General features: G+C 46.4%; 1 protein-coding gene across 2 annotated transcripts in view; it reads left to right on the top strand.

Moving 5' to 3' along the window:
* tbc1d5 (TBC1 domain family, member 5) overlaps positions 1-15948 on the top strand; it is a 604945-nt gene that overhangs the window by 133813 nt on the left and 455184 nt on the right. The window contains exon 4 of one of the 2 annotated variants that reach the window (XM_038797832.1): positions 12000-12179. In XM_038797832.1, the coding sequence (XP_038653760.1) occupies positions 12000-12179 (180 nt within the window). Of the gene's footprint in view, positions 1-11999; positions 12180-15948 lie in introns of those variants that run through there. The other variant, XM_038797833.1, reaches the window with a different exon arrangement.

Below are 15948 nucleotides of genomic sequence, written 5' to 3'. Positions count from 1 at the left end.
ACTCCCCGAACATCTGGTGCACCTGTCCTCACCCCCGAAGAACCTACTCATCCTAGTCCCGGACATGTGGGCCCGGTGCAGCACCTTAAATTGGATGAGACTAAGCCTCGCACATGAGGAGGAAGAGTTGACTCTGTCCAAGGCATCCGCCCAAGTCCCGTCCTCTATCTGCTCCCCGAGTTCCTCCTCCCATTTAGCCTTCAGCTCCTCCTCTGACGACTCCTCCACCTCCTGCATTACCTTATAGATGTCAGACACCTTCCCCTCTCCGACCCACACCCCCGAAAGCACTCTGTCCATCGCCCCTGCGAGGGCAGCAAAGGGAATCCCTCTACCTGTCGCCTAGCAAACGCCTTTCCCTGCAGGTATCTGAACATGTTCCCCTGGGGAAGGCCAAATTTATCTTCCAGTTCCCCCAGGCCCGCAAACCTCCCGCCAATAAACAGGTCCCTCAATTTGCTGATGCCCGCCCTTTGCCACCCCCTGAATCCCCCATCCGTGTTCCCCGGGATGAACCGATCGTTGCCACCCAGTGGTGCCTCCATCGAGGCCCCTGTTTCCCCCCGATGCCGTCTCCATTGTTCCCAGATTCTTAGGGTCGCCGCCACCACCGGGGTCGTGGTAAACCTCTTAGGGGAGAGCGGCAACGGTGCCGTTACCATGGCTCCCAGGCTCGTACCTCTACATGACGCCATCTCCATTCTTTTCCACGCCGCCCCTCCCCCCTCCATCACCCATTTACGCACCATTGACACATTGGCTGCCCAATAGTACCCCAGAAGGTTGGGCAGTGCCAGCCCACCTCCATCCCTTCCTCGCTCCAGGAACACCCTCCTCACTCTCGGAGTCCCATGTGCCCACACAAAACTCAGAATACTGTTAGTCACTCTCCTAAAGAAGGCCCTGGGGATAAATATGGGCAGGCACTGAAAAAGGAACAAGAACCTCGGAAGCACTGTCATTTTGACGGACTGCACCCTCCCCGCCAACGACAATGGCAGCATGTCCCACCTCCTGAACTCCTCCTCCATCTGATCTACCAGCCTGGTAAAGTTATGCTTGTGGAGAGTCCCCCAGTCCCTGCCCACTTGCACCCCCATGTACCTAAAGCTCTCCCCTGCCCGCCTAAGCGGGAGCCTACCAATTCCTTCCTCCTGGTCTCCAGGGTGCACCACAAACACCTCGCTCTTGCCTAAGTTTAATTTATAACCTGAGAAGGTCCCAAACTCGGCTAGTAACTCCATCACTCCCGGCATCCCTCCCACCGGGTCCGCCACATACAGTAACAGGTCGTCGGCATACAACGACACCCTATGTTCCTCTCCACCTCGCACCAAGCCTCTCCACCTCTCTGAATCTCTCAATGCCATCGCCAGCGGCTCGATTGCCAGTGCAAACAACAAGGGGGACAAGGGGCAACCCTGCCTGGTCCCTCGGTAAAGCCGGAAGTACTCCGACCTCCTCCTATTCGTAGCCACGCACGCCATCGGGGCCTCATATAACAGCCTTACCCATCTAATGAACCCTTCACCAAATCCAAACCTCCCCAACACCTCCCATAGGTACCCCCACTCCACTCTATCGAAGGCCTTCTCCGCATCCAGTGCCACCACTATCTCTGCCTCCCCCTCAATCGCCGGCATCATAATGACATTCAGCAATCTCCGCACATTCGTGTTCAGCTGCCTTCCCTTCACAAAACCTGTCTGGTCCTCGTGTACAACCCCTGGCACACAGTCCTCTATCCTGGTGGCCAGGATTTTTGCCAGCACCTTAGCGTCCACGTTGAGGAGAGATATGGGCCTGTACGAACCACACTGCTGGGGGTCCTTGTCCTTCTTTAAAATTAACGAGATCAGCGCCCGTGACATCGTCGGGGGCAAAGTCCCCCCCTCCCACGCTTCATTGAGTGTTCGCACCAGCAAGGGGCCCACTAGATCCACAAACTTTTTATAAAATTCCACCGGGAACCCATCCGGCCCCGGTGCCTTCCCTGACTGCATCTGCCCGATCCCCTTAACTAGCTCCTCCAGCTCAATCGGCGCACCCAACCCCTCCACCTTCTCCTCCTGCACCTTCGGGAAAGTAAGCCCGTCAAGGAACCTCTCCATTCCCCTCCTCTCCCCCGTTGGCTCCGACCGGTACAGTTCCCCGTAAAAATCCTTGAAGACCTCATTCACCTCTACCCCCTTCCGCACCACATTCCCACTCTTATCTCTCACTCCAGCAATCTCCTTAGCCGCATCCCGCTTGCGCAGCTGATGAGCCAGCATCCTACTCGCCTTTTCACCATGTTCGTACACTGCCCCTTGTGCCTTCCTCCACTGTGCCTCCGCCTTTCTAGTGGTCAGCAAATCAAATTTAGCCTGCAGGCTGCGCCTCTCCCCCAACAGTCCCTCCTCTGGTGCCTCTGCATACCTCCTGTCCACCTCCAGCATCTTTCCCACCAGTCTATCCCTCTCACTCCTCTCGCTCCTCTCCCTGTGTGCCCGGATGGATATCAGCTCCCCACGAATTACTGCCTTCAGGGCTTCCCAGACCATCCCCACCTGAACCTCCCCCGTATCATTCACCTCAAGGTACCCCTCAGTACTTGCCCGGACCCTCCCACACACCTCCTCCTCCGCCAACAACCCCACATCCAACCGCCACAATGGACGTTGGTCTCGCACCTCTCCCATCTCCAACTCTATCCAATGCGGAGCGTGGTCGGAGATTGCAATGGCCGAATACTCGGCCTCCTCCACTCTCGGAATCAGTCCCCTACTCACCACGAAGAAATCTATCCGAGAGTAGACCCTATGTACGTGGGAGAAGAAAGAGTACTCGCGTGCCCTCGGCCTTACAAACCTCCATGGATCCACCCCACCCATCTGGTCCATAAACCCTCTCAGTACCTTGGCCGCCGCCGGCCTCCTACCCGTCCTAGAGCTGGACCGATCCAGTGAAGGATCCAACACCGTATTAAAGTCCCCCCCTATGATCAGACCTCCCGCCTCCAGATCCGGGATCCGTCCCAACATACGCCTCATAAAGCCCGCATCGTCCCAATTTGGGGCATACACACTAGCCAGTACCACCTTCTCTCCTTGTAGCCTGCCCCTAACCATCACATACCTACCCCCCTTATCCGCCACCACCTCCGATGCCTCAAACAACACATTTTTCCCCACCAGAATCGCCACTCCCCGGTTCCTCACATCCAACCCCGAGTGGAAAACCTGCCCCACCCATCCCTTCCTCAGGCGGACCTGGTCCGCCACCCTCAGGTGGGTCTCCTGAAGCATTGCCACATCCGCCTTTAGCCCCTTCAGGTGAGCCAGTACCCTCGACCACTTCACCGGCCCATTCAACCCTCTCACATTCCAGGTGACCAACCGGATCAGAGGGCGTCCCGCCCCCCTCCCCCGTCGGCTAGCCATAGCCCGTTGACTGCCCGCCCCAGGCCAGCACCCCCTGCTCGACCCCGTCCCCATAGTGACAACCCCTCACCTCTGTCCCCCCAGCCCCCACCAGCTCCTTCTTGACCCTACCAGCAGCAACCCGGTATTCCCCTTTCCCCCCCCTCCCTTCCCCCCCAGGCTAGGAACCCTCCCAGCCGCGAACCGTCCTCCATTGTACTTCCGTGGGTCAGCTAACTTCTGCTGACCCCGGAAACTCCCGCCAATAGCCCGACCCCTCCCGAAGTGGGATCATCCCCCAATCTATCCCTCCTCCTGGCACCGCTCCAGCGCGGGGAAGAACCAGTTAAGGCCCCGCCTCCCCGTCACCATCTCCACCCCCCAGCCCCGCAGCATGGGAAACCAGAGGAAAGCCCGCGCTTTTGCACTGCCCCACCACACCCTTCTGACGCAGCTCCCAAATATCAGCCCCACTCCATACCCCCACTCCGGCATAGAATACAACATACCCCCCCCGACCCTCCCCTCAAGATACACAGCCCAGACAATGTCCCACAGCACAAAAACAAAAACATAGCAGAACAACCCCTCCGTAAATAACCATATCAAAATTGCAAAAGTACTAAAACAAGAAGAAAACAACAGAAGAAAAAGAGAACACAGCAACAGCAGAACCCAGCACTAATATCTTACAGCCGACCTCGCAACCCCCAACCCCTAGTTCAAGTCCAGTTTCTCCGTCCGCAAGAAGGCCCACACCTCCTCCGGGGAATCGAAATAATAATGCCGGTCCGAATAAGTTACCCACAGGCGCGCGGGCGGCAACATTCCGAACTTTATCTTTTTTCTATAAAGCACGTCTTTTGTCCGATTAAATCCGGACCGCCGCTTAGCCACCTCCGCACTCCAGTCCTGGTAGATCCGCACTACCCCATTCTCCCAATTGCTGCTCTTCACCTTCTTGGCCCAGCGCAGCACGCACTCCCGATCACTGAACCGGTGGAACCTCACCAGCACCGCACGCGGGGGTTCATCTTCCTTGGGCCTCCTGGCCAGCACCCTGTGCGCTCCCTCCAGCTCCAAGGGCAGATGGAGAGATCCGGCCCCCACTAGCGAATTCAGCATTACAGCCACATAGGCTGTCAGGTCCGATCCCTCCAGCCCCTCTGCAAGGCCCAAGATCCGCAGGTTTTTCCGCCTCATGCGGTGATCCAGCTCCTCAAAGCGTTCCTGCCACTTCTTGTGGAGTGCTTCGTGCCCCTCCACCTTACTCACGAGGACCACGGCCTCCTCCTCTCGTTCAATGGCCTGCGTCTGCAACTTCTTGATGGCAGCACCCTGGGTGGACTGAATCTCTGACAGCCTTCTATTCGTTTCCTGCAGAGAGCTCAGTACTTCATCCTTGAATTCTTTAAAGCAGCGCAGGAGATCAGTTTGTTGCTCCTGGGCCCAGAGTCTCCATTCCTCTGGAGCTCTGTCGGCGGCCATCTTGGATCCCTTCCCCCGTTTTTTCTGAGGAGCTGCTGCTGTTTTTTCCCCCTTTCCACTCCGAGTTCGAGTCATGGACTGCAGGGAAAGTCGTTCAGCACACCTTCCCCCACCGGGAGACGTCGAAAAATTTCCGTTTTGGGCTCTCAAAAGAGCCGAAAAATCTCTTTAAAACGGGAGCTCCCAGATGTGTGGCTTACTGATCCATCACAGCCACCGGAAGCCTGCCTTGCACAACTTAGTATGTGATGGTACGCCCAACCACTGATTGTGATATTCTATGCTATGACTTTCTGAGCAATTTTCAACATGGAGGAGTATTTTTTCAGGGTGGTATGTGGTAATAAACAGGAGGTTTCCTTGCCCATGCTTAATCTGAAACCATGAGACTTCATGGATTTTGGAGATGTTGGTGCAAACTCCCAGGATTATTTCCACCTGACTGTGTATCACTGTGCCCCCACCTTCCGTGTGTCTGCCTTGCTGGCAGAACAAAGTTATATCCAGGGATGGTGCTAGAGGAGAATGAATGTTGGCAATGATTGCGTGAATATCACTGTCCGGTTGTTGCTGGACTGGTCTCCCAAATTCAGTACTAGTCCTCAGATGTTACCAAGGCAACTTTACAGTGTTGCAGGGATGGAGATGGTTACTAAAATAAAAGGAAAATGTGATGAAAGGAAAGGATTTGAGCATGTAGTTCACAATTTTTATATTGGAGGCATTTAAGCATTTTAGGGATATCCTCAAAGCATCCCTGAAGAGATCAAACATCCTCACCGATTCATCTCACTGATTCATGGGAGATCCTGGTTTGGGACTGACCAGCATTGTAGCAGCACGGTAGCATTGTGGCAGCACGGTAGCATTGTGGATAGCATAATTGCTTCATAGCTCCAGGGTCCCAGGTTCGATTCCGGCTTGAGTCACTGTCTGTGCGGAGTCTTGAAGTTCTCCCCATGTGTGCATGGCTTTCCTCCGGGTGCTCCGGTTTCCTCCCACAGTCCAAAGATGTGCAGGTTAGGTGCATTGGCCATGATAAATTGCCCTTAGTGTCCAAAATTGCCCTTAGTGTTAGGTGGGGTTACTGGGTTATGGGGATAGGGTGGAGGTGTTGATCTTGGGTAGGGTGCTCTTTCCACGAGCCAGTGCAGACTCGATGGGCCGAATGGCCTCCTGCACTGTAAATTCTATGTAAAATGGAAAAGGCTCATACGAGAAGGCATGAACACATTTCGGAAACTTGTTGAAGCAAAGTCAAGGCATTGGACGGAGCACACAAACCTCCAAACGACCCATCTATCAAACCTCGCAGTTTTGGGAAAACAATTTGGGAAAATGTTACCTATCACTGACATTGGACAAGTAGTCTGTCAAAGAGACCGTGTCGGGGTTGAGAGAGTTGGTGTAAGATAGAGCTGCAGCTTGATGTTGTCAGCATATTTTTGGACCTAATGTATTGTGGTTTCAGATTATGTGACTGAGGGCAGTGTGCAAAGGAGAAGTAGGAGAGGATCAAGGAAAGATTATTTTGAGAGACTCTAGAAGAAATTATGTGAGGACATGAAGTGGAACCATTGCCTGGATATTTGAGAATAGAGCTAGGCTAGAACACTCTGTCATTTCCAATGGGGGAAGTTGTTAGAAAAGGATGGCATCCTCAACCATGACAAAATCTGCATGGATATTTGAGAAGGACATGGACAAATAGTGCAGTCGTAATCAAAGGAATTTAATTTATAACGCGGAATAAGGTCCATTTCAGTATTTTGTCAACGATCAGACTGATCAGAGAGATTGAAACAAGGAGCTAAAGGATGAATGTGTACAGATTTGCGAGGTGACAACCCATTCAAGAACTTGGAGATAAAATGGAAATTGGAGATGGACTATAGTTTGTAAAGAGTCAAAGGTGTTTTTTTATGAGAAAGATATTTTGAAAAGAAAGGGGACAATACCTGAGTAAAGGGAGTATTGTCAGCTAGCCATGGAGCCAGGAAGGGAAGTTAGTTGAGTGATGGGTAATTTAGTGGGAACACATCAAAAGCAAATTGTGTGTTTCATAAACAAGATAGGAGAGAAACTGAAAAAAGATGAGGATTCAGGACTTGGGCAGGAGAGAGAGCTTGGGAGAAATTTGTTGGCAAGGAGAAGTGGTGGATCTGGAAAAGACAACTGAATAGATAGGCTCCATCTCACAATTAAACATCCTCCCCATCGTTAAATATGGGGATGGTGGTTATGGGAAGAGGCAGGAGATGATTTGTGGTGAAGAAAAAAAATCACTGGGATAATCCTAAAATAGTTTATGATTCTGGGACGAGCAAGGTGTGATAGTGTGTGCCATGGCTTGGCCAAATCTGGCAATGGATAGCTTGACTGGATACACTGAGGTCTCTGATGCATGAACATGAGATATCAAAGAATGGGCTTTTTGGGGAAGTGTCTGCAATGGGAGAGTTATCAATGAAAGACTTGAGATGGCTGTTGAGCAGATTCAACAGCTACAGAAGTATTGTAGGAAATACAGGACCAAAAGATTGTTCAAGTTAGAGAATTTGAAAGGCAGTTGTAAGTAAGGGGACAATACTCGAGTAAAGGGAAGAGTTTTTTGCTGGGGGCAGACACAGAGAGAAATGGGATTTTGGGGGTATGAGTGGTAACAATAGAGGGAAATAGTTGGAGATAGCGACTTGAGATAATGAGAGTAGATAGATCAGGGGTGGGCAAACTTTTCCGTGCAAGGGCCACATTCAGAAATTCACAATTTTAAAAGGCCGCATAGTATATTAAGTAAAATAATTAATATTTAAAATAGCCAAAATAAAAGGTTTTTAAAGGAAAAAAAAGCAATTAATTTTTATTAATTAATATTTTGAAGTAGAAACTTTACATGAAACACATTTATTTGAAAAACAAAGTAACTCAGTTTAAAGAAAAAAAAGCAATTAATTTTTATTAATTAATATTTTAAAGTAGAAACTTCACATGAAACACATGTTGTGCCGAGCAATGATCACCCTACTCAAGTCAACGTATCCACCCTATACCAGTAACCCAACAGCCCCCCGCCATTAACCTTAAATTTAAAAAAAAAAATTGATCTTGGTGGGCCGCATAAAGACCTTTGGCGGGCCGCATGCGGCTCGCGGGCCGTAGTTTGCCCACCCCTGAGATAGATTATATCAGTCAAGGGGTGGCAAGAATGTGCCGTGGACCCAGGTTTGATCCCGGCCCCGGGTCACTGTCCGTGTGGAGTTTGCACATTCTCCTTGTGTCTGCTGGGTCTCACCCCCACAACCCAAAGATGTGCAGGGTAGGTGGATTGGCCATGCTAATTTGCCCCTTAATTGGAAAGAAAAAGATTATATCAGTCAGCATGTTGAGCCGTGTGGCCAAAAATAGTGGGCAAGTTAATATGGGTGATTGGGTTGGAGAGATTGGAAGAGTAGAATGAGCAAGTAAGGCAACATGTACATTTCTAGGAGAACCATTTATCAGCATTTCATAGTGCAAGATCACTGCTTTCTGGGATGGCAGGACTGACATATGAAGAAAGACTGGATTGACTGGGCTTGTACTCACTGGACTTTAGAAGAATGAGAGGGGATCTCATAGAAACATATAAAATCCTGATGGGCTTGACAGGCTAGATGCGGGAAGAATGTTCCCTATGTTGGAGATGCCCAGAACTAGGGGTCACAGCCGAAGAATAAGGATTAAGTAATTCTGGACTGAGATGAGGAAGAACTTCTTCTTTCAGAGAATTGTGAACTTGTGGAATTCTCAACAAACAGTTTGTTGGATACATTCAAGAGAGAGCTGGATGTGGTCCTTGGGGCTCAAGTGATCAAAGGGTATGGAGAGAAAGCGGGAGTGGGATACTGAATTTGCATGATCAGCTATGATATTGAATGGTGATGCAGGCTAGAAGGGCCGAATGGCCTACTCCACCTATTTTCTGTTATTCTATGACAGGATGCTCAACTGTGTCTGACCATTCCCCATATATCTGCCTGCACCCCTTCCCCTTACCTCCCAGATTCATAATTTCCTCACTTTCCACCCCACCAACATCTGTATTCAAAAGATTATCTCTGCCATTTCTGCCAACTCCAGCAGGATGCCACCACCAAAAACATCTTCTCCCTTCCCTGTCAGCATTTTGAAGGGAACATTCCCCATGCGCACCCTAATCCACTCCTTTACCGTCGCTAACACCCCTTCCTCTTCCCATGGCATCTTGACAATATGGTCATAATTCTAACTTGGTACAGTTTAAATTAGTATTTCATTTTCAATTTTCTGTCAGTCTTTGGTACTTAGGGCAGCAAGGTGGTGCAGTGGTTAGCATTGCTGCCTCATGGCGCAGGTTCAATCCCAGCTCTGGGACACTGTCCGTGTGGAGTTTGCATGTTCTTCCGGTGTTTTCGTGGGTTTCGCCCCCACAGCACAAAGATGTGCAGGCTAGGTTGTTCGGCCACGCTAAATTGCCCCTTAATTAGAAAAAATGAATTGGGTACTCTAAATTTATGAAATAAAAAATCTTCGGTACTTAACCTATTTCAATACTTGCTGTTCTGTAATCTAGTGCGTGTCCAGAGTTGATTATCTGCCTAAGTCTGGAGACCGATAATCGGACTATAAAAATCATTGTGCATAGCTGAACCTCCAACAACAATGTGAGGAAAATAGTTTTGTGGCATTTATTGACAGCAGATAGGGACAAGTGCATTTTTAGCTGCAGCATGTAGTCTAAAAGATATTTTTCCAACACATGGGAGAATGACTTGCGACATCTTCTGTCACTGAGTTATATAGCTTTATTTTGTCAAATGATAGGCTGGTTTAAAAAAAATCATAATCAAATGACTAGATCAGTCAATTTTGTTAAATGAAGCTTCCCAACAAGGCTTTGGTGCTTCCTGCTCCTTCTCCATATTTGCAATTAAATGTAATTTTTGTGCTTCAGAATTGAGAACTAAATTTAATGCAATGTCATGTGTTTCAAATTCTAATTCTGCAATTGTGTAACACAGAATTGATTTCAAAACCATTGTTCTTGTAGCAGTAGGAAAAATAACTTATTTATAAAACATCTTGAACATCTTCAACGCATAATTAATTTTAAAATATAGTCACTTGTTTTGTAGGCAAACATGGCAGCCATTTAGTTCACATCGAGATACTGCATACAGCAATGAGATACGTGAGCAGTTAATGTGCTTTAGTAATGGTGGTTGAGGGATGAAGTACTTTTGCAACTACTTTGCAGCCAGTCAAACATGACAGAACTACACACTGAGCCAAGTTTTATAGGTAACACCAGTTTATTTCCAGTTATAAATATTACCATTAATATTGTTGTGAACCAAGTCACTTGATCTAGCACAAAGAATCAAAAGCTAAAGGTAGCTGAAGAGCAAACTCATGCAGATATAGAGAAAACTATTCGATGGATAATTTTGCCAAATAATTTTATTCACTTAACCATTCTACTTTTTTTTATTAGTTTTGTCAGTTTTATCAAGTTTGGCAAGAAGATGGCAATCGAATGCAAATTGCATTCTAATTACATTACTGTTAAAATTATCACATAGTTGATGTGGAAAACTAAGTGCATTTAATTCATTTGCATAATTATACAAGTATGTCAATTATTTTTTTATATAAGAGGCTATGATACGAGAAAACTTCAGAAATTTTACTTTAAGGATCCTGGAAATCTTTAGCTCACTCAACATTGCAGTTATTCTCACCTTGCAAACAAGACAATCATCTTCTTGAGAGGTGCCATTTCCATTATTCAGTTTGTGCCAGTTTGTTGCTGAAGGGTTTTGTGCCACTAAACATAGGTGAGTTATAGGCATCATCATAAAGCTAAGCATTAACTCCTGATAAGGTAGCTTTAACAGCTCACAAAATGCTTGGCATAATAATTGCCAAAAATACTCAAGCTGAACAATGTACTCAAATGAGATCAAATGTAGTCAGAAAAAACACTGAATTGGTTAATAAATGATTTTTATATCTAAATTTAAAATGTTTCTAAAAATATTCTAACCGATTGACTAAAGGAATTTAACAGTTTAAAATAAATAAATCAGGATTTCTGCAATTCAGTTAAATGTTTCATTCATTTAGCAGAGACCTCTAACACTGGAAAAAGTTAGAAAAGAGATTTGTGTTGGCGGTTTTGTCAATATTTCAATCTTTTATCAGTTATTCATTAAGTGGGCTTGACTGCCTCTGCTCACAGTAAGTGGCCAAAGTTACATGATTCTGATGGTGCATTTATTTTGCAATGTACAGTAATTTGAGTTAATAGAGACAATTTCTTTCACAGTTTTTTTACTGTTTTACATAGACCATTTATTCCTTTAAAAATATTAGAAATTTTAATTACCTAATGCTTTGAAGTAATTTGCTGTAATATGGTTTCATCATTTGGTGAAGCCAAATTTTGAGTGTTGAACCTAGATAAAAGCCTAGAACAGTGTCTGCTTAAATTTAATCTCTTCTACTTGAATGAGTTCTAAACAAGTTGCTGGTGAATAATTGAGTAGATGATTAACACAGGACAATACACAGCAATAGAGAAGTTTCTCTGGCATGCAACTCTTGTATTGAAAATAGCTTCACATATTTGTATTAATGTATTCAAGGCTCTAGAAGGAAAGTTAATTTTCCAGCTTAAATATTTAATTCAAGCTTAAAATTTAGCCTGTAATTAGAGCTCCCAAATGGCAAGAACATGGGGTATTTGTCCATTTTAATTAGATTGTTGTTTACCTATTAATTATATAGCATATCTTGTCATATAGTTTTGATGATAACAGATGGTGCTAGGAGTTAGTGAAGGTTTCAACAAAATAAAAATACACATGATTTATTAAGTTGCACTTTATTATTGACTGGTTTGCCCAAATCAGATAATGCAGTTTTGAAAATTTCTTTAAATTAATTTAGGTTAATAGTAGGAAGAATCTCGCATTTTGAAGCCATCTTTTCATTGAATTGAATGCATTGTGCTCATTGTTAATTAAAATATATTGTAAGAAGGTGCCTGCGTTATAGCTGTTTAGAGGCATGCTTTGAAATGTTTTTCAGAGTTTAGTAGTGAGCAGCTTTGGCAGAGAAGAGCAAGGCTATATAGTGCTTTATGCAATCCAGCCAAATCTGGCGATGAACAGCCATGAAGTATTGGACTTAAATAAGTGGAAGTGGGCTATGTTATATGGAACAACCAACACAGCAATTTTAGTGAATACAAGAGCATCAAAGATGGAGGTAAGGGTGTGGTTGAGCAAATTAGTGGCTGCAGAAATGTCCGAGATGATGGTAATGTAGTAATGTCACTGAACTAGTAAGCCAGAGGACCATGCTAATGCTCTGTGGATACAGATTTAAATTGAGAATTTAAGTTCAATTAATAAAATCGGGAATTGAAAGGCAGTCTCAGTAAACGTGACGATTAAACTATCATCAATTATCATAAAACGCAGCGGGTTCACGAATGTCTTAAGGGAAGGAAATCTGTGAACCTCACCTGGTGTGACCTACATGTGACTCTTAACAGCCCTCTAAAATTTCCATTCAGATTAAGGGCAATAAATGCTGGCCTCACGCGCGGTGCTGATATCCCATGAAAGAACACATTTTTTAAAAAGTCATAGCTTATTGAGGGCCAGCGGTTGAGATGCTTTAAGGAGAGGAGCGGTGGGGACGGGCCGGTTGGTTGATGAGGGCTACATTGCCACCACCGTGATTTGGGAGGATCAGGTGGTGGGAGGTATTGCTAAGCAGAAACACTTCATTAAAGGGAGGCCTCATTGCCTGTGAGTGATATTTCCATTAATTCCATGTTATTGATGCCATCATCCACAACAAGTTGTTGGATAACAAGGACTCCATTCACACATGGTCTTGACACCCTTGCTTAGGTATAGTTGCCAAGAATTGAATACACTACACCAGCGAGGCCTGACCAATGATATTTTTAAAAAATTAAAGATTTTCAATTGTACCAAATAGTACAAATATTTTTTAATTTTTTATTTACAATTCCACAGATATAACATACAAAAAAATATATTGAATAAAATATAACTACATGCAGCTCATACCAACTCCCCCTTTTCCCTACCACCACTCCCCCCCCCCCCCCCCCCCCCCCCCCCCCCCAGCAACTGACCGTGGTTAGTTCCTTAAAATATGCAATGAAAGGCCACAACCTCCGATACAATCTTTCGACCAATCCTCCCACTTGACCTTCTCCAGGTGCAGAAATTCCATTAGGTCCCAAACCATGCCGAGGTGTTGGGTGGGCTTGGAGACCCCAGCAGAACTCAACAAGGCAAAGGCAAGAACATCCGCCACTGCCTGCACCTCTGACGAGTCCGGCACCCTGAATATGGTAACTAGAGGTTAGGACTCCAATTCGACGTTCAGAATTGGCAACATGGTGCTAAAGAAGGAGACCCAATTTGGAAGTACCCAGAACCCAAGTGTTGGTATGCATACTAGCCGACGGCAGGCCTTCTCCCCACAGTCACAAATGACCCCCCTCGAACACCGCAGCTGGAGCACTGCCTTACCTATAGACAACAGATCGAACTGTGTCTGCAGTTTCTTCCTATTTGCTCAGAGCTCTGGGGTAGGTTCACTCGAATACTTGCGGGCCACCTCCAGAATATTGTTAACCAGCTTTTGGTGCTCTCTTGCCTCCCTATCCATGTGCACCTTGTATGAAATACTCTCCCCTCTGATGTCAGCTTTCAAGCCCTCCCACAGAATGGTATGAGAGACCAACCCCTTCCCATTGAACCCTATATACTCACCTGTAGCCTTGGAAATATGCCCACAAAACCTTGTATCTGCCAGTAGCCCTATGTCCAGCCTCCATGCCGAATGTTGAATAGGGCCCACCTCTAAAACTGAGTCCAGCAAGTGAGGAACATTGTCCAAAATGACTATAGCTGAATATTCTGCCTTCCTCGCCCTGAGAAGAAGAGACTTACTCATCTAAAAGTCTATCTTGGAGTATATCTTATGAACTGGGGTAAAGAATGAGAATTCTTTATACCTAGGATGCATGAACCGTCAAGTGTCCGCGCCCCATCACTTTCATAAACGCTAACAGTGCCTTCAATACACCCCAAGGAGCCAATGACTTCAGCCGAGAGCGGTCTAACTTTGGCTCCAGCACACAGTTTAAGTCTCCCCCCAAGACAGGCTGATGTGTGTCCAAGTCCATGATGGAGGCCAATAGCTTCCTTATAATTGCCACATCATCCCAATTCAGGGCATATACATTTACCAAAGTACCAATTTAGCCGTCAATGGCCCAGTAACAATCTGATACCTGCCACACGAGTCTGCTACGACCTTATCTGCCAAGAATCGCGCCCGCTTGTTGATTAAAATTGTCACCTTGCAGGCTCTACTATCGAGGCCAGAGTTAAATATCTGGCTCTTCGTCCACCGGAGTCTGGTCTGGTCCCTCATCTGCAGGTGAGTCTCCTACAAAAGCACCTCATTGGCCCTTAAATTTTTAATGTGAGAGAAAACTCTCTGTCTCTTCACTGAACTCTCCAACCCCCACATGTTCCATGTGACCATCCTGAGTGGGTGTTTCTCACCCTCCCTCAACCCAAAGTCAGCCATTTCCGCCTATGCCCACCCACGATGGCTGCCAACTCACTCAGAAAATGAGATTGTTGGAGGGAAGAAAAACCTCAAAGTCTGTTCTTGACCGTGTGGTGTTGGTAAAACTTTGTTTCATTCGGAAAAACTGTGTGCACACAGGAGAGGCAAGTTCTGCTGCTAGTCTGTTGCTCGCAAAAGTCAGCCCCGATCATAGTCAGAATTACATGCATATATATTTAAAGTTCTTCGGAGTCACAAGCAGGTATTGACGTGACTGAATCATTTGGAACAATACAAAGTGATCAGTATGCATATTTTCTGGTCCCCGTAATGGGAAAACGATTAAAGAATACAATGTTTCCGAACAATCTCATGGGTTTGTGCTTAACATATTTAACTCCTAGAAGAGGTGCGAATGTGTTGGACAATGGATCCCTGATACTTACTGGGGCCTCCTGTGTTTCCCTTTTCATATTCAAATGCTCTGTCAGATGATTAAATCATTTCCAATGTGGGTGACTTTAACCCCTTGCTTGCTGGTTTTCCCTTGGTATATGTTTAACCCCTTGCCTGCTGGTTTGACCTTGACCTGTGCTATTACAATACTTTGATGTGGAGATGCCGGCGTTGGACTGGGGCGAGCATAGTAAGAAGTCTTACAACACCAGGTTAAAGTCCAACAGGCTTGTTTCAAACACTAGCTTTCGGAGCACTGCTCCTTCCTCAGGTGAATCCTCGTTCACCTGAATTCTCCCCTTGCTAGTTTGTTCTGCAGACTGCCTGGTATAATACTGGGCTAATTCTGTGGCGCGTTTCATTGCCTCACGAATTATACTACCTTGCCAATGTACAGAGAATCATCCCACCAGGCTCCGAATAAATACTCTATTGTCCTTTCTGGTAGGTGAAATTCTCCCACTGTCAATGAGTCTGTGACTTGCAAACAGAAGCTATGGCTGCTACCACAGAGGAAACCCCCTGAGACGATCTCTGTCTCCGGCGTTGTGAAGCACCACTGTGTCGGCCCCACCTGTATAGCTTTGAAGGCTTCCCGTAAAGACAGTATGTTGACCATCACTTTGCTGGTATTAGACAGGGGCTCAAGCGTTTTACATGCACACACAATATAATGTCTTGACTCTGAACAGCACTCCGCAGTGCTTATGTGTTCCAAACCTTCGCTGTGTGCAATGTATCCTCTGGATCCAGTTCGATAGATCCAGCCCTCCTGTACTGTCCCCAGGGATTCAAACCTGTAGCTTTCCACAAAAGGTTCCCTTAGTTCGACTCTCCTGTATAACTTTGATTCTGGGGCGATCCTGTCGGTATAGTCATCTGTGGCTTCCTGCAGTCTGGTCTCTACCCAAATGAGAGCTCTAGGGTGATCATAGCATTTGGAGCACAAAACGTC

Source organism: Scyliorhinus canicula, chromosome 5 (assembly GCF_902713615.1).
Source record: "Scyliorhinus canicula chromosome 5, sScyCan1.1, whole genome shotgun sequence".
NCBI classification, from domain to species: domain Eukaryota; kingdom Metazoa; phylum Chordata; class Chondrichthyes; order Carcharhiniformes; family Scyliorhinidae; genus Scyliorhinus; species Scyliorhinus canicula.
The sequence above is the reverse complement of the archived record's forward strand: the minus strand, read 5'-3'. Positions and strand labels throughout refer to the sequence as shown.